Genomic DNA, 19,891 nt, shown 5'->3' on the forward strand with positions numbered 1-19,891 from the left:
ATAAAATTCTGGGCAACACGAGGGAGCCATTAAGGTGTTTAGAGTGGAGTAGTGACCTGATCATATTCTTATTTTAAAAATCACTCGAGCTGCCCTAGGAGAAAGTTTTGGAGTAGGACAAGATCTGAGAAAGGTGGAACAGTTAGGAACCTCAAGTGGCAATCAAGGTAGAGTCCTAGTGTCTGGTAGTAGCAGAAGGGAAAGATGGAGGTGGAAAGATTCTAGAGAGAGTTGTGGCAGAAATGGGCCTGGGTGTGGGCTTAAGGTATTTTTTGAAGTATTTAGTATAAGTGAAATCGTGAGATGTAACAAAATCATCCAAGGAGTAAGAGGGTCTAGTTAGCAGAAGATAAATTCTGGGCATAGAACCCCGAGGAAGATGAATATTTGATCAAAAGAGGGAAGAGTGTACTAGCTAAACGATCAAGGAAGAACACTGTAAGAGAGAGTAGCCTCAGAAGTCATGGGAAGACAGTGTTTCGTAGAGAGTGGCCAATATTGTCAAGTGCCACTCAGAGAAGGAAAAGCATCCAATAGAATTAGTAACATGAAGGGCCTCCCAATCTTGGCAAGAAAAGTGCTCAGGAGAATGGAGAGGCTGAAACCAGAACGCAGTCGGAGGAAGAGTAAGTGGAAGGGCATATACACTGTTCTTCCAAGGAATATAGGGATGAAAGAGAGGAGAAAAATGGAGCTGTACCCAGGGGAGAGAATAGGATCCAAGGAGGGTGTCTGTTTCCAGGACAGGAGAGACACATTTAAATGCAAGAGGAAGGAACCAGGAGTGAGGTCAATGTTGAGAGTACAGTAGCAAGTGGGGTATTCAAAAGGCAAAAAGGAATGGGATCCAGGACACGATTTGTTTTCAATAGGAGAAGGGATACATATTTTACTGTAACTGCATGACAGGGTGAAAGGATGAGTGTGAATGCAAGTAAATGTCTATGTTCAATAGCAGGATAGAACCCTGTTGGAGTCTAGTTTTCATAAGATAGAGAAAGCAAGTCATGGTGAGGGTCACGTGTCAGAGATTTTAGAAGAATAAGGAATGGAGAGCTCGCTAGAGCAACACAGTTGGACAGGTGTACAGCTTTGAGGGCTCAGCTGAGGTTGGAGGCCACGATAAGTTCTGTTCTGTTGTAAGTTTTTTTTTTTTTTGATCATTCTCAGCAGCTTCTGTTTAGCCATAGGAAGACAGAGTTGGATTTAACCACAGCTGCAGATTTCACCTAATTATGAATAAACAGCAGAGCAATGACTCAATGTTACTAAAAAAAAGTTCATCTTAATGGGGTGTCCCAGTGGTCTAAGAAGTATAGAAGGAGGCCATATTAATTAGGGTAAATAATGCTACTTGCTATAAAAAATACCTCCCCCCCAATCTCAGTGGCTTAATGTAATTATTTTTCACTCATAAAGACCAGGAGAGGGTTGTCTTCCATCTGGTGCTTTAGGACCGGGTTTGCGTCTATCCAGTGGCTCTCATGCCCCAGGACTTTGGAACCTCCTATGGACCTCCTGCATCCAGCTTGCAGAACAAGTAGGGAGACAACACGGAGGCTTGTGGGAGTTTTAATGCACCAGCTCTAGAAGTAGCACTCATCACATCCGCTCACAACCCACTGGCTTATCACAGGGCCACATGGAAACAGTTTTGCTAAGCTTCTGGCCTCACTGCCACAGAGTCAGGTAAGGAGGCTTTGTAGTCTTGAGGCTAAACAAGACAAAAAGCAGTTCAAGTGAAAATGAAAGCACATTGATTTTTCTGAGAAAATCAATAGAATTGGTGATGACTTAGATCAAGGATGATAAACAAGGTTCTGTCTAAAGCACAACATTAAAAAGAATTATGAGGTTAAAATCTAGGGTCAGTGAGACCTACCCAAACCATCCTACTTAAAGTTATGACCGCTTCTTCCAACACGTCCCATCTCCTCTTACATGGCTCAATTCATTTTCATAGCACGTACGGTTTACTATGTGCCGTGTACTAACACACTAAGTAATTTACTGACCTGGTATTGTCTTTCTCCTTCTGCTTGAATGTAAGCAAATTGAGGGCAGGCTCTTTCCTCAGTGCCTGAAACAGTGTCTAGCATAAGGAGGGTCACTGTTGAATGACTGAATGTCAGGAGATTAGCAAGGCCCTTCATGGTGAGATTTAAGCTGAAGTGGGAAATACACACACATATTTACCAATGCTGGCTTAGCTTCAGAAAGGAAAGAAAGACTCAAACATCATGACAGATTCAGAGCTGGCTATTTGGAAGAACAGTAGACTGAGGGAGAATATTTTATACATGGAGTGAAAGGAGATATTTGGTTTTTAAAATATCATATTTGAAATGAAGGTGAAATATCCAGGTGGATATATTCAGCAAAACACTGAAAATGTAGAACCTGGGTTTAGCCAAAACATTCAGAATTGAAGTCTCAGGATACAAAGATAAGAGCCTCAGGATAAGAAGATGGAAAGTCAATCAATGGGCAATGAAATTTTTGTGTAGCCAAATTATATGATCTAAGGGACATTTGAGGGTAATTAATCTAGTGGCTTCCTGTTGGATAGAGTAACAATACTGCAACTTAATTCTGTCAAAAAAAAGTATGCCCAAAAGGAAAATCTCTAGTGCATTACTTAAATCAGTATCAGTGTGCTAATACAAGGTGTATCATATACACAAAAGAAATCCAAAACCTGTTTTCTCACAGTTCTGCTGAAAGATAATCAGCATCTCCGCCCTCTTGTGGTTGTTCTGGAGAGAAACAGGCTGAGCCTTCAAGGTGCCCTGAATTGAACTGTTCCTTGACCACACAGTGGAAGAACAAATCGTCTTTGTATTATTCTGTATCTGTGTCCTTAGGGAACAGAGAAATCACCTTTTCTCCCTTCACAATCTTTCTCCTCCTCCTATCCGTCCTACCTCCCAAGTAATAGCTAAAACACCTGGATAATAGTAATACTGGGCAAAAATCTGAGTCAACAAAGTGCAAATGCTAGATGACTTAAAATGTTTATAATTCAAATTTTCAGTAAATAACCATTACATGATTCTTAATTGCTAGTCTAAATGTTTGTTTTTGAATTTCATCTAAATTAGCTGTTATGAAACTTAATAGGAAATTAGTAAAAATAGTAATGCCATATTTACATGTAAAAATACTTAGAAATACTGAAGACAATATCCAAGCTCCACACCAGCTAACATTTAGGGGCTTTTAATAAAGAAATTGCTAAAGGTTCCAGTGATGATTTCACTTCATAAAATTGTTAGTCTGATGTTGAGCTAATGCTTCTTCCTATCTCATATACCAAGAGGGAACTTACCCAGTGACCCCAACATGATCGTGGTAAAAATCAGTTCTCCAATCCACATACAGCACAAAAAAGTACATTCTTATGATATTTTTGATGTCACATTTTTCCAATTTTCTTCATAAAACATTGACTGGAATTACAGTAAAACATTCTATATAGCCCCATATTTTTCTATCCCCATTAGAATAATATGGGACATACTGTACTATATTTTTCAAAAATTCAAATAAGACCAGTTTAAGAGCACTTTTGGAGGCTAATTGTTATATAAAACTTAAATATGCACAGACTTTCCAAAATTGGTAAAATATGAGAATCTGAACCTCTAGAGAATTTTAGAAAATTCCAAACGTTTTAACAAATATTAAAAAACTGAACAGTTTCCTTATAAATAATCAAAATATAAACAGCGATTTCCCTTGATTACTTTTTAGAATACACTACAATAAAATGAGCATGGATAATTCAGTATAAGTATCTAAAGTGACTATTTAGAATCTAAGAAAATTAGGTAAAATAAAAACAGTCTTCAGTTTACAAAATGTTCATTTTCTGAAGTTCATTTACAAGTCACTTATTTTGAACTCATGGTATATGATTCCATGGGGGGAAAAAGATATACATAATTGTTGTTTTTTAGGTTAGACTTCAAAAAAGGTGGTTTAACCATTAACCTTATTGAAATATTTTTAATAAAATGTTTTAAAGGCATTACTTGTACATTAAATAGGTTCTTGTACAAAGAGAAAATACAATAATACAAAAGAGTATATAACATTTTAAATATTTTGAGAATACTGGTATCCTGAGAAAATAGGTTAGTGTCATCATCAAAGACAATGAGTCTAAAGGCTAGGGTTCAAATCCATCGTTTGTCAGCTGTGTTACCCAAGGCAAGTTACTCAGTGTCTCTGTGTTTCATTTTCTCATCTATAAAATGAAGATAATAATAGGACACTCTTCATAGTATCCTGAAAGAATTTAATGTCTGATATTAAATGGAAAGCACTAGAAACCCTTTCCTCATTCACAGTAGGCTCAAAATTGTCTTACAATGTTATTATTCTGCACGTATTCCTGTTTAATATAATAATATCTTTTAATTAATAAAAGTACCTGCTAATAGAGTCAAAAATATGGTGAAAGCTAAGACAATTCTTAGCTAAGACAATCTTTCAAGACAATTCTGTGGAAGCCAAGAGATGTCAAAATGAAAATACATACACCACTCTGCTGCTTAGAAATTGTGTGCAATGTTGTGAAACTGCAACAGAAAGTTTTAAAAATGCATATATTTTTTAAAACATTCAAATTTTAGAAGTAAAAATTTTATTCCAAAGAAAGCAAGCTTTTAAATATGCATTAAATTATCTCACCATGCCTTCAGGTTCAAATTGTTCTTCTGATTATATATTAAAATATGTTTTATCTTAAACATCTCTGAGCTTTAAGAGCTCAAAGAAGCTTCAGCAACATTATAAAAAACCATATCCAAAGACAAGTTGAAAATCAGGGAGGTAAGCCTGTTTATAGAAGCTCTACCAAACTAACATTGAATTACAGGCTTTTAATGCTTTAAAAAAAAGGGGCGAGTTCTTTCTATTTTCTGTCAATAAAGGAAAAGAAAAGAAAGACTGTTAACATTAGGGAGATTTTCATTTTTTATGGTTTGAGCCATTAAAAAATACGTTCATTCTTCAAATTAAAATAGAAACATAAAAAGAGATGGAGGCAGTTTCTGACACCACACACCTTTGATGTTAGCTGAAGTAGTGACAAATGCAGGGCTACACTGAGAGAGTTCCTTCTTTTTCTTTCTCCAGTCGCTCTTTAGGGAAGAGAAAACACTAACTTGCGCTCCTCTATCATGTTGCGACTCCCTGCTGTCTTCTACAAGGCCAGCTGGTGGCGCTGTGGTACCATTTGTCGAGATTTTAACATTGACTCGTTCTTCCATAAGTAACAGCGTTTTGTGAAAAGACTCAAGCCCTCTTTTGAAAAAGAAATTATTTTAAACGTACTTTATTCTTCTCTTTAGCGGTAGGTAAGCCCGACATTTAAGTCCTTTGGTTATTTTATTTTTTACTCTTTTTACAAGGATATTTCTAAAACGTATAAATACAGTGACTTAGAGTGTACGTTCTAAAAAATTGACTAGGTCGTCATAGGGTATGTCGTTTTTCTCTTAGTGCATGAAAATAAAGATAAAAAGAAACGAGTATATTTTGTCCACATTATTTTCAGATACCAATAATTTGGTACAACACGTCCTAATCCCAATCTACTGCCCAAATCTTCAGAAAAAGAAAGACTTTTGTTTTAAAAAATAAAAATAAAAAAATATTTTTAAAAAAATGAACAATTTTAATTCAATCCTCCTTCTAACCTCTCAGCGCTTGGTGGGAATGTTTGTTCCTCCTGAGAGTGGTGTTACGTGATGCACACATCCCCGCCTCTAAGTGCCCTCAACAGCTGACCTTGCTGATCTCATGAAACCATCTTCTTCTCGGAAGTCTAGGTCTCATCCGACTTACATCCCAAAGATGAAAAGCGAAAACTAAGTTGGCTGATGCAGAATTGTGAACTGGGCCATTTTCTTCCCCATTTACGCTACTCTCAATATTCTTCTCCTTTTACCTTTGGCCTGCCCAGGACAAAAATCAGGCTGGGCGACCCTACACTACTCCTTTCACCCCACCTTTGATGCCGAATGAAGTGCCGAATAAACAGCAGAAATCAATGCAACTCTTGGTACCAGGTCCAAGTAGACCTATTGCAGGTGAAAACTGAAGCCCTAGAAGGAAAACACATTAGAAAAAGGCAATATGCAATTTTAGAGTCTATACAACAAGGCCGTTTGTGACCCATGTTGTCTTGGTGAATGAGCAAGGGGAGGGGAGGGTTCACAAGAGCTCCCTGTGAGTGCCCAGCCGGACGGGTCACCCTCCACCCACTACCACATCTACTGCTCCAATGAGGCATTTCAAAGCACTGGGCTTCGGGTTCCACAGATTTTCCCACCTCTTCTAGATAAATTGTGAAGCAAGCTATATGTAATTTAGCTATAGTCTTCTACAACTACTGTTTTAACCTATTTTTTTCCTATGGAAATTATATTGTTTTCCAAATAAAACCTTATGCTGATTCCCAATATCCCAAACAAAATCAAAGCAGTATTTTCAACCTATTTGGTACCTTAAAATTTATGAAATTCACTTATTAAAAGGCAATAAATGAGGAAAATGGTTGACTGTTCTAGACCAAAGTCTAAGCATTTAACTTATTTTGGTGTTTTGATGGATCCACAAACAAAAGTAGTATAAGAAAGTGTCTACACCATAAAATTTGAGGGAAACCATTTCTAACCTGCTTTGGCAAAACCCTATTTCCCTATGAGACCAAAAAAAAAAAAAAAAAATTACAGTTGGAGTGATTGGATTCTAATAATAAAAATAAAGACATTCATCTATAACACATTTTAAAAGCCACTGTTCTAGAACAACGCCCTGACTTTTTTTTTTTTTTTTGCCTTAATTCCATTTTGTTAGGCAATTTCCGATTTCTCCTGTGTGCAGAGTTGGTCATAAATGAGAGAGAATATTTTCCAACTTTGTTCTATGGGAATTTCAACCACTATGGATGGTTGTCTATAATTTAACATGCCTTTTGAATTTCCATTATCTTAGTTCTAACTGTCTTATGAAATTGTAATACTGAGATGCACTTTAAAAAAATGATTTGAGAGACCATCTTTCCCAATTCCACAATGCTACTGAGTACTTTTGTGAACAGGACACATAATTCAAAAAGAATTTTCTGGTGAACAATGAGGCGGGGCTGAGCCTCAAAGCTTCAGAAGCCCCAAGGATGCAGGAAAAAGGAAAGGAAACATGATGAACGCTATGTCTCCTCACGGTGCTTTCCTCACCCAGTTTTCTCCTCTTGGCACTCTCCTCCAGAGCCTCTAAAATCAATAGGGGAAAAATGAGGTGAGAAGAGGGGAAATGCCAGAAATCCTGCCTTTTGTCAGGGACCAGTTCTGGTTTCTCATCCTACACTAATGTGGAATTCTCTTTAAAAGATAGAGGCTTTCTGATTTTTCCCATCTGCAGAAAAATAAATAACAATATGATTTACCTGGTTGCAGATTTTCTTTAGGGAGGCGGTGAAGAAGATGACAGAATACAATTTGTTTCCCTCATAAATGCTTCTCCAAACTATACAATCAAACTAGCAGAAATTCTATCAGGTTGTCCCTAACCCCGAGCATAAACGATAGGTTCCTTTTTACATGGCAGTGATAACGTCTGCAGAGTTTTATTTCCAGGGAGACAGGGCAGGATTTGCTGCTATGCAGACTGAATAATGTTGGAAGCCAACATCATGTCACATTTTGTGTGCACTTTCCAAAGATTAATCCAAGCGTTACAAATGGGACACAGACCGCCATTGTCCCGGGGACACTTTAATAACCCACACCTACAATATTCAACCTGTTGTTTGCATAGGGACAACTTTGGGACGCAGAAACCCACCAGACTGACTTGAGGGAAGGAGCCCTGGAGAGGCAGAGGCCCCCGGCGCCACAGCACCTCCACATTTCATCCTACGTGGCAAATGAGTCTGTTTGGAGTTTATTTATGCTTGAGATGGGGGTCACGCAGCTCGCTTTCTCCAAAGCACCTCAACAAGCATGTCTTAAATCTGCTGCCTGCTAACTCCGTTTCTTCCTCGCGTTGTACTTTCAGCAGGCTTTGCCAACTTGCGGATAATTTTTGATTTGTTTTGCATCATGCAGCTCAAATTAAGTAACATGGCACATGCCCTCAGGATTTAAATTGTGCCTGGCCGGTTTCTGCTTTTATTTTTTTCTCCCCATTCCCCTCCTTTCCTTACAATTCCTGGCATCTGTTGTTCTCCGAGGATATTCTTTGAGAATGGAAGACTCGGGAGAAAGCCTCAGTAGGAAAAGACTGTGAGAGGTAGATGAGAAGAACTCATGATTTCCACATTCCCCGATTCATCATCTTTAAGTACTCCCATAAAATACTTCATTATTGTTAGAATCTTATTTACTTTAGAAGAAAACTCTAATGACTCAGTAGATCAGAATTCATAACTAAGCTCTACATTGAGTTTAAAATAGCAGTAACATATTTTTCACATAAGGTGGTTTTGGTACAGAGAGAAATAGTTAAGATTATAATGAGCAGAATCATAAATAGTTATGATACATTTAATCGTAGACATTTTGAACAGTATCAAGAAAATAATTTTTTTCTTTTCATAATACATTAGTATCTTAGTATATGGTAGCGTGTCTGTAACAGAGGAAAAAATTCAAAACCGAGAGGAATTTTTTAAGAAAAATGCTTTAGGGAAACCATAATAAGGCTAAAAGATTAACAGCAGCAGCATGAAGATTATGTGCAAGTATAATACATATAATACTTATCAAAAGGAAACTATACACAATTAACTTAATTTCCACTTTAATAACAGGTTTCCATTATGTGAAAAATGACAAGAGAGAGAAGAGAGAAACTGAAAGCTAGCTGTACGCATTTTGCTCAAGGATTTGCTCCTGCAATTTAAACTTAAACTTGGTCCTTATTTAAATAAGTATCAATACGTCTGTAATAATATACCATTCCAAATTTACCTTTAGTGCTTGATATAATTTTTTTAATTAAAAGTACTGTATTTCTTTAGTATAATATTTTTATTTTATTATCTTTCTTGTAACCAGGTGGTAAGTATAGGCTTCTTCTCGACCTCTGTAAATATTATTAACCTTGAGATATGACAATAATATGATTTACATAGGAAAGCGGGTATGATGCCATCGGTTGCGAGCCTTAAAAGCAAATATATTAATAGCAAGAGTTCGTGTGAAAATCCTGTGTCGATCGTTTCGCTTTTATAAGCTTAGTTTGAGGCGGTAACGATACCAGCTGACGGGGAAAGCGTCGTAGGAGCGTGTGCGGGTTTGCTCCGCGCCTCCCACGGCTGCAATAAAGCTGCTGATTAAGCCGCACTCCTTTTGGGAGTCAGGGGTTCTCTCCCGAGTTCACCTGTTGGAAGAACTCAGTTCCTTGCAGCTGTGGGACTGAGGCTCCCGTTTTCTTGCTACCACAGCTCCTTTGCACTTGGCCATTCCCATAGGGCCTCTCGGGCTTCAAGTCCCTCTGACTTCTGGAGGGGTCCAGTCCTTTGTACGGGCTCAGCTGGTTAGGTCAGGCCTAACCCGGTCATCTGACTTCTGAATGACTCTAAGTTAACTGACGAGCAATCACAGCAACTATAGTCCATCATAGTCAAAGGTCCCGCCTACACTCAAAGGGAGAGGATTACACAGAACTCACACCCCAGAGTGTGGGAATTTTGAGGGCCATCTTAGAATTTTGCCTGCCACATCCCAGGCTGAGGTCAGGGGCCCTGTCACGTCCAAAGGCTTTGCTGTTTCTGTTCTTGCCTTAGAAGCAGGATTATTCGCTAATTCAGATAGCAAAAGTGTTGTGAAGGACATAAAGTAAAGGGTAGAGAAGGGAGGAACCTATTTAGATATAGAGTGGTCAGAAAAGGCCTCCCTGGGGCAGTAATATTTGATCTGAGACTTGTAGGACAACAAGTGAACCTTCATGGGAGTGCATTTCAAAAGGGTATTGTGTTGCTATTCAAATTCAATGAATGGTTATTACATCGTTATAATTCCACTTATATGTCGAAGTACATAGTAATTTTTTGGAGATTTTTATAACAAAGAAATTCCCACTCCTAATGCATGGTTTTAAATAAAACTGATTTTTCTAGGAGCATTAATGTAGTTCCTGCAGGACAGAGAACCTGTGATGTAGTTGAGCTATGAGCTGCCCCTCCGAGAAGCCCTGCAGAGAAATGTCTCAATAGCTATTCGTGGGGAGATGCCAAGGGGATTTGCCCTTGGAAAGATGCAAAGAAATCCCCCTACAAACTAACAATTATAATTTACCAGGGTGGTGATATGTCAAAACCACTTATGCATTATTTCAAAAAGCATTGCGGTAGGATATTTTTGAAATATGAATTTACGTTCTACTTTCTGCAGTTTTCCCTTCTTCCCGACTCCAAGCTCAAAACCAGGCCCTTCGTATTTCTTTTCAAAGTGGAAAGCAGGTGCTTTTTCTACCTTTGGTACAAACTTAAGGTTATCAGAAAGATAATGTTAGGAGATCTGGAGAGACAGAGACACCAGGGAGTTAGTCTGAAATAAGAAGGAAAGGGGACAAAATTTTCCCCAGAAAACAAAAAAAAAAAGGGGAGAATGGGATGGGTTGGGGAGAGGGAGACGTCAGTGAAAGAGGTTCTGCAGTGCGGGACCCCAGTCTTTCCAAATAATCCTGCTTCTAAGGCAAGAACAGAAACAGCAAAGCCTTTGGACGTGACAGGGCCCCTGACCTCAGCCTGGGATGTGAGCATCTTGTTAGAAAACCAGTGTGGACCCAGGACTAGTGGCTGTGCCTACGGCCCCAGGACCACGGTGCAAACTCAGTTGGAAGGCAGGTGTGGGGAGGTGGAGGAGAGCCTCAGTACTGACTGATTGGACTCCCTGGGTCAAGTTTAAATCATGCGTGAGTCTGTAGACCATGCATTGTGCGCAGGACACTGAGTACTTACTTAGGCATCAGGTGCATAGGAAACCACCAGCAGATTCTGTCTTCATTAAGCCACATTCAAGAAGCAAAATTGCTCTCACATACGTTACTGACAACGTAGCATAAATTTCGTTAGTTTAAATGGTTTGAAGCATTTCTGTACCTTAGAGATTTCAGTCTTCCTCTACCTTCTCAAATGCCACCTCCTGCGCTCTGAATGGATCGTGGTGTAGAAAAAAGAGAGCTGGACCCATTAGCCGGAGTCCTGGGTTTATTCCTGCAGCAATCATTTGTTGAGTACTCTTTATTATCCAAGCATCCTGGGCTTACAAAGATTAATAACACCAGTTCCTGCCTTTTATCTGAGAGTGGAGAAAAGTGAGAGAGACAGAGAAAAACAGGTTATGGGCTGTATGCACAGTGGTTACTCACCGAGGCTCAGAAATCAGAAAACAGGAGTTCAAATAGCTCTTCCACTGCTTAGCTGTCGGATCTTGGGCAAACCGTTTGATGATCCTTAAACTCAGTTATCTCACCCACTAAATAGTTTCTACAATCAGTAGAATCTACTAAGATTCCTGTCTCATGGTATTGTTGTAGCTATGAGATGGCATTTATGAAAGTTTATTATTCTAAATGAGTCATTGCAGTGCAATGTCTTAAATGCTATGGTATTGTGTTTATGTGACTCTATATGGATTCCTTCAGTCAACACATCTTCATTGAGCACCTACTACGGTGCTAGATCTGAGTGATAAAAGTCATGTAAACTCCCCAAGACCGCCACCTTTGTAAAACGAGAGGTTTGGAATAGATGATCCCTAAAGTCCCTAAAAACTTGGTCATGAACAAGGGGAAACTGAACAGAACATCAGCCCATTGTTCTTTTGTATATTTTTTTAGCCCATTGTTCTTTTAGAAAAATATTTAGATTACATCCACATAGACATATTGGGGGGGGGGGGAAGAAATAGAAACAAAAGAGCAGAAAATCTTCAACTGAGCCAAATAACTATTTTTAAAATAAATAAATTTTTTGGAAGCTAACTAATAACTAAAATTTTTAAAAATGGAATCATTTCACAATTCTAGTAGTAAAATAGAGTTTATATGGTTATCTGGTAAACTTAGTCAATAAAAGTAACCAATCAGTATGATTTCGGTAGGTATGATGTCTCCAGCATATCCTTTAACTCTTTATGTAATTAAAAGTTCAATTTAAAGCTGATTCACTTTGTTATAAAGCAGAAACTAAAACACCATTGTAAAGCTATTGTACTCCAATAAAGATGTTAAAAAAAATTTGATTACATTATTGCTGAAAAAATAAAATAAAATAAAATCTGATTGAATTCAGTCAACTAATTGCTAATCAGTTGCTATGTTTTGCTTTTGTTTAAAAAGAAAAATATTTGAAAAATTCATAGGTATATGTTTTCCCAAGTGGTTTCTATAAACATGGCTGGAAAAATTTTCAGCGAGACACTAAGGAAAACTTATTTTAGGCATCAGTCAAATAAATGGAAACATTGCTAAGTCTAGAACTCGTCAGTCCATCTGAAAAGGCTAAATTTCTCTTAAATTTTGCATATTTTTAAAAATAAAAGCACTTGATTCCCTGGTTTGGGGTTAATATAAAGGATACACGTTAGTCAGATACCTGGCACGCCAGACTGCAATGCCATTTTAGAGGTCAAAGATAGCACCTCTGAAGAAAAGAAGGAGAGGCAGAAAACAACTGTAACTATGGCAAATCAAGAATTCTAGAACCATTAAAATATATGATATGACAATCGGTGTGATGTGTCACAGCCGTGATCCTGTGTCAACAGGGAAGCCCTGTGTGCCGTTCCTTCAAAACCTGTGGCTTTCCCTGACCTTTATAAACAGGTTGAGAACTTCATACACCCCTTTGCATGCAGCCACTGCCATAAAGCTGGAAAGTGTTGCAATGTCCAATATGCATCTGTGTATCTTATCAAATTTAGGATCAAATAATTTGGAAGCATCCAGTTTCTAGAAATGCTATGTAACATTAAGGAAAGAAGTAGGATTAGTATATGCTGCATCAGAAAGATAAAAATCCTTGTTTTGTACTCTTCTATGTGTATTTGTATTGTATTAAAGATTTGGTTTTGGTTTAAATAAAAGTCCCGTTAAACTTTCCTGGTAGCATATAAATGAGTATCGTGAATCCCCAGTCTTTCCCATTGTCAAAAATTTTTTTCTTCCGTTATTCATAGATATTTGTACAAATATTCATAAGTAGTAACACGGATACATGTGGAAAAAATTCAAGAGACATTGTAGTTATAAAAGTTATTTTATAACATTCCCAATTTGTTAAAATTATCGTCCCATATTATTGTTACAAATTTGTATTTTACTAATATTTGAATAACTGAATCATTTTAGAAATCATTTTCTCTCTTTCTTTTAAGCTGTGGATATAGAGACCAAAGTTAAAAGAAATTGTGGCAATTAGCTGGTTGATTTTTCTAAGCATTAAATATGTTGGAAAATGCTGGATGAATTCAGTGATACCACTATTTTCCCAGGAGTCAATAGGTAATGTCATTAGCACAAACACATAAATAGTGCTCAAAACATTTACTAAACCGAATCTAATTTAATTGAAAATAATCAACGTTTGCTGGTCAGATTTTTCCTAGATCTATTATTCAGTTAGTAGCATTCTATTTTTCAGTAGGCCTAGAATGAATTCATTTATACAGAAGTAAACAATATACCTAACTAATATAGATTGGTTTTCTAAATCAATAAAGCAATAAATTACCAAGTTTATAGCTAAGTTTGCTTTTCCAACTGTTTTGGTGTTAAAAATAAAAGGCTTCTTTTAGAGACTTGGGTAAAAATTGAATTTATTATTTGAACATCTTAAAGTGATACGTTTGTGTATGGGTAAACTTAAACTGCACTGTTTTTCCTTATTTTCTGTTTTTTTTTTTTTAATTTTCAGTTCCAAGTTCTAATTCAGTGACATAGTCCTGAAAGATTTGCCACATAAAGTATAATATGTGAGTAAACAGAGCTATTTTAAATAAAACATAACACTATTTTATTAAATATTTTTAATTTATGAAAATAGAAATACTGATATGGGATATAAAATAATTAACTCCTTCTATCTAGACTTTCTATTACTAATATAGATGGTGCTTTCTAACAGCGATTTTACAATACTTATAACAGCATTTCTTTCAACTTCATAAACAAATAAATAGAGAGTTAAAGCACTGCACTTTCTCACATCATTTTTAATAGGACCATGTGCCATGGAAAATCTCAGATACATAGATGCTATAACAGCAGTGAAACAAAATAAACTAATTTATAATTACAAGGGGAATTTGGTTAAACTAACAAATATGCAGATGCTTATAGACATATCTCAGGTTAAATTACTCTCATGGGCTCAATCCAGGTTAAAAAATCTCACCAAACGCCTACTTAGCAATTAAATTTTCTCGTCTGTGTCCCTTTAAAATCATATCTGTAGGTTGTATTGCGTGTTTGCCCTCCTGTTATGTGTTTTGACGCTTTTTTTGGAGAGAGAAAACCCAGCTTCTGAGCCGGAATCTTTCTGGCTATTACACAGTGGCCGTTTCAGACCTGTGTGCTTATGTTTCCGATTCCTGGGAAGTTCTCTTTGCCACAGGGCGTGCCCTGAAACACATCAAAAGAACCAAGTTCTACAAAAGAAAAAAGAAACTCAAGTAGGCTTGAACATACAAAGAGAGGGAGAAAGAGATGAGAAAGGGGCCAGGCAGAGTGTTGAATACAAAATGAGTTCAACCAACCCCAGGAGCTCTTCATCACTTACATTTATCTTATTCCGGGAGAGGGGCGTCAAAACCAGCCCTGACATAAACCACCCACTGCCATTGACTTTGACTCTGTGTGTGTGTGTGTGTGTGTGTGTGTGTGTGTGTGTGTGGTGTGTATTGTACATAAAAAGGAACAGATTACATGAGGAATCACTGTTACCTCACACGAGTAAAAAAAATTAAAGAAAGAAAACCACTTAAAAACACAAATTACCAAAGTCCCAAGGAAATAAATTTAGCATGGTTTTCACTTAACTAATCTATAATGTTTATATGGAAATCTTCTAATTGTGCACTGCTTTAACATCTTTGCTGCAGTATTTACACTGTACCTTCTGTCCTTTTATCATAAAGCATGTGAGATTTTCCATTTCTACTTAGAATATTTTGCACATGTTTAATATCTCACTCTTGGTTAAATCTCTTCAACAAGATAGTTTCTGTATGATAAATAAAAAAACAATTAAAATGTAAATGGCCCAACAAGGGGAAGGAATAAGAGAAATATTTTCTGAGTCTATACTACTTCCTCTTTGAAATTAATGCCCCTAAATTCTGACTCTTGGTGTTCTTTAAAAGTATTTCCTATTGATAAATCTTTCCAACAAATTTTACTGTCCCGCTGGAATCGTGATCTTGAATGTCTGCACAAATTTTCTATAGATAGAAAGTGTAATGTCAGGTCTGACTGCCCTTAGTCCTGCAATGGAATGGCCTTTAAATTTTGCTGGTTTGGAGGTAAGTAAATTAACAGTGAATGGGAAGAGATAAACTTGAAAAAAAAGAGAAAGAGAGAGAGAGAGAAAGTGCTGTCAGAAAGACTTTTTTATTAGCAAGATTTAGAAACATTACATAAGGGGCACCTCTAGGACTTCAGTTCAAGTTTTTGTTATCAAGAATGACTATTATAAATAGTAAGCTCAAGACTTTAGATACATAAGAAGTCATAATCTAATGTGCTGATATTGGCTTCCTAACATAAATCAATTGAATAGTAGTGTGTATCTACCAATATTATGATATTTATTTTATTTTGTACTTACCTGAGGCTTTCTAATTTCTGCTTTACTGGGTTTGTATTACTTGAATGGCTCTAGATTACTTGTACACTGTCATTATAGTATAATAATTATCATGTGTTGCTTTTGTTAATTGGCATTCAATAGAAAAACTAAACTTTTTTAAAAAAGATATTTGCAAAGGTCATAAGCACATGTAGGTGAGTGTGTCAGGTTTTCTTAGTAGACGATGCCAAGCATGGCTCTGATGGCCTCGCTTGAACAAAGAGTTTCAGTCAGCCAGCAGTCTGGAATGAAAAGGTAGAGTCCCTGTGCCTTGTGTACACTTGGCGGAATATGACGCCAGACCTACAGTTATCTTTTCAACTCATTCATAGACTCTTTCTCTGTTTCAGTTTTCTTCCATTTTCTTAAGCAAATAAAATCATTCAAAATTTCAAACAATTCAGAGTTTGAGGCAATCGTGTACTACTCTGATATACCAGTAATATCAAAATAAAATTACATGATTCCTCTCTCATTTCTACAATGAATTATCCAGAAAGACTGTCTTGAGAGAGAGCTCGTGCAAGAGAGAGAAACACAGAAGTGATTAAAAAAAAAATCAAATAGGAGTTACAATTCTGAATGTTAATAGTCCTGGTCTAATTTTTTTTCTGTCTTTAAAATCAGCCCCTTCTCAAAAATACCACTCAAATTTACCATTTGATTTTATGCGGTTGGAGTTTGTTTATGCATACCTTGTTTGTGATTAGCATTTAAACCACTGCAAAGTGTAAATGCAACAATGGAACAAGAAGACAGAAGACTTTCCTAAAGATTAAAAACAAAAACAACATAGAACTCTACACCCACCACATCAAATCCAGTCCCCAGGTGTTGTGCGTGATGTTTTCTAGGCGAACAGTTCCTAGAGCCTCAGTGAGTTGGTCAAAGTGAAAAGGGAGAAAAGCACCTCACAGCCTCTGTGTGGCCCTCAGAATCCTGCAGGTCAAATAATTCACTCTGACTGCAGGCATTACAAGCCGGAAGCTCAGGCTTGTCCACCATGACGGCCCTGGATGTTACGGCGTTCTTAGGAGGCAGCGGCTTGTCTTTGGGTCACAAGTGCAGGCCAGCGTCTTAGGAGTGCCCTCACCAGGCATTTCCTGGCTTCCTAAGATGTCCTGTCTTCACAGGGGAAAGTCCTCCTCCACATGACGGATGGGGCTACAGTTCAAACAGTACATTAATAGGCCATTTGAAAAGCTGATTGTTTATTAAACCAAGGTCCAAGCTGTTGGAAATATAATGTTAGTCTTTTCCAATGATATATTTCATGATCCTCTCAAAATTCAGATATCTAAAACCCATCTCTTTCCTTCTAATGTTTCTATCTGTCAAAGGAACAAACATCTATCTCATCTCCAGAGGAGACTAAGGCTAAGAACACAAACTCTGAGGTGGGATGGACCTCATTCCTGTCCCGACTCTGCTGCTTACTAACAGTGTAACTTTGAATGAATTTCTGAACCTGTCTAGTCTACTTTCTTATCAGTAAAATGGAGATGATTATAATTCTTATCTCATAGAACTGTTGTAGGGAACAAATGAGACTGAATTAGATACTAAACCCAAGTGTCTGGTATAACCTATAATAATCAATCAATAAATTTTAGCTATTAAAATACTTAAAGAATCGTCTTTCACTCATGCTTCTTGATCTTTCCTATCAGCCAGCTTCAGAGACCCACCCACTTGGCATTTGTGCCTTTTTCCCTTACATTCTTAGAGCCTTGGTTCTAAACCTTGTAACTAGATTGCTTTAACAATAATTTCAATTGATTCTCTGATCCATTTTTACTTCAGTCCACCCTGTATATCACTGACAGTTTGATTTCTCATAAATAATGCTTTCTGTCCACCGCTGTTAAAAATCTTTATTGATTCCCTCTTTCCTACTCCTCTGCCTGGTTTTCAAGAGTCTACACATTCTAATTCTATTCATTATTCCCTGATGCAACATCTGGTTTTGTATAGACAATTTTCTGCCATATAATTTTTTCATTGATTCCCTCACATAGTCAAAGAACATTTATTGAGGGCCTACCATGGACCAGATGCTACGGATACAAAGGTGTTGGTTTCCAAAGATATGCAAATAAATAAAATATTCACCCTGTCATCAGTTAGATTATCACAGAAAATAGACAGTTAAGCAACTCATAATAATATACCAGGTAAGAACTCTAAAGAGGTATAGGAGAAATTTTTTTTTTTTTAAATTATACTGCTATATAGCATTCTGTCCTTGAGTGGGAAGGCCTCAAGATATGTTCGAATTCAATGATTACAGTGTAACAAAGTATTGTTTGCACACTACTTCATGCTTCTAGGAGTCATAGGACCCTCAAAGTTTGTGTATTTTTGCCCTTAAGTAAAATTGCCCTCAACCTGTCAAAATTCTAGCTCTCCCCACAAAACCAGTCTCATCTCCTCTAAGATTTCTTCCTTCATTATTCCAGTATTTGATGTGCCTCTCTAGAACTACTATATATATTAGTCCACATTATTTAACTTATTGCTTGGTTATATGGACTTTTCTGGTGTTTGATATTGTTTTGTGTATGATAGACTCATCTCCCTAACCAGATTCTGAGCCTACTAAAGGCAGAATTCATGCTTTAAACAAGTGCATTTCCTATTTTCCAAAGAACCCAGCTTAATTCTAAGACAAGTATAGTAACAAATAATTAGTAATTGGCTAATTGATTTATTTTTGATGGGGAAAATGTATATTTTAAAAATAAGTATTTTTGTACATTACTTGCTAGTCCAGTATTCACTAAAGTTTGTTCTATGTAGCACCAGTTCTACAAAATGCTAATATTACTAAATTCCTAAATATTACTTAAAAACTTAACTCCACGTAGAAATGTTGGGGACATACTGAGTTAAACATAGTTGAATAAGATTATTTACTACAAGACTTCCTAGAGTCTTTAAAATTTGTATAATTTAAGTCTTCAAAATAGGTAGATATTATGCAGTGTTCCCCAAACCTTCTTAATGACAAAACCCATTTCTTGGAATTAGTGTTCACAGAGCTCACTTTGGGAAATGTCTTCTAAAGTCTTTGGAACTGATTTCTATTTTTAGCTCAGTCAGACCATTTGCATTGCTGAAATAACTGGTTATTTAATTCCATTAACTGGTAAGTGCTAACAACCCACTAATAATTTTTAGAAACACTTACTCTTCTCTAAGTTCCATAGCATTAGCAAAGATTTTGACAAAAAAATCTGGGCTCAAATTCTAGCAAGAACATAGAGGAAGGATCACGCTGATCCCTCTGAAGCTGGCCAAAGCTAAGCTTCCCAATTTGTGCCTAGGTTCAAGACTCTTGCTGTTGATCTAAAGTCTTATGCTTCTGTTATTTAATGGCTAAATTATGAGGTCTACTCCTTGGGTTTCAAGAAAGAAGGACTTTCCTTGTTTAAGAGCATATATTTAAATGGATGGCTTCAAAATGCATTTAACAACATCGAATTTGATTGGAGGTTACAACTTTACTAGGATTTATATATTTATTATTTATTAATAGTGTTTTAAAGCTTATGCATGGTATGAAACTATAATTAAAAGTCAAGATCAGAGATTCAAGATCTAAGGAGACAGGCAGGCTCCAGGGTATTGCATGTAAAAGTATATCAAGACCAAGTTTGGTAGAAAGCTCTACTGACTCTCCATTTGAGGGCGATGCTGACTTTATTTTCAGGTGAAAATATCCAAGGCCTTGTCTAGTGTAAGCTACCAGTGTATCCTAATGCAGATCTGGGTGAACTTCAAGGCCCTCCCTGAAACAGAGTCTACTGAACGAGCAGGCAATATGCTATCCTTTCTTTTGGCTGCCTGGGGTCCAGAAAGCCTATGAAGTCCTATGAGGTTTGCAATGACTGTCGTCATGATCTGCTTTGTTTACCATGGACCTTTAAAGTGGAGCCAATGCCTTATAAGTAGTAGTAGGACAATGGAAACCCAGATCTTATCTGAAATCAACCTTGATGTGACCTTACGCTTTATTTTCCCGCA

At 37.0% G+C, this 19,891-nt stretch overlaps 1 protein-coding gene and 1 long non-coding RNA gene across 4 annotated transcripts in view; one reads left to right on the top strand and one right to left on the bottom strand.

Moving 5' to 3' along the window:
• GRID2 (glutamate ionotropic receptor delta type subunit 2) overlaps window positions 1-19,891 on the top strand; it is a 1,417,069-nt gene that overhangs the window by 1,394,744 nt on the left and 2,434 nt on the right. Inside the window, exon 16 of one of the 3 annotated variants that reach the window (XM_082391645.1) lies at window positions 13,934-13,991. The exons of 1 other annotated variant lie outside the window; for it this stretch is intronic. In XM_082391645.1, the coding sequence (XP_082247771.1) occupies window positions 13,934-13,954 (21 nt within the window). In that variant the 3' untranslated portion in view covers window positions 13,955-13,991. Of the gene's footprint in view, window positions 1-13,933; window positions 19,887-19,891 lie in introns of those variants that run through there. One more of the 3 variants, XM_082391644.1, reaches the window with a different exon arrangement.
• LOC309628630 overlaps window positions 1-19,891 on the bottom strand; it is a 130,296-nt gene that overhangs the window by 58,893 nt on the left and 51,512 nt on the right. The window lies entirely within an intron of this gene.

Source organism: Balaenoptera borealis (genome assembly GCF_965194805.1).
Source record: "Balaenoptera borealis genome assembly, chromosome: 4".
Classification (NCBI taxonomy): domain Eukaryota; kingdom Metazoa; phylum Chordata; class Mammalia; order Artiodactyla; family Balaenopteridae; genus Balaenoptera; species Balaenoptera borealis.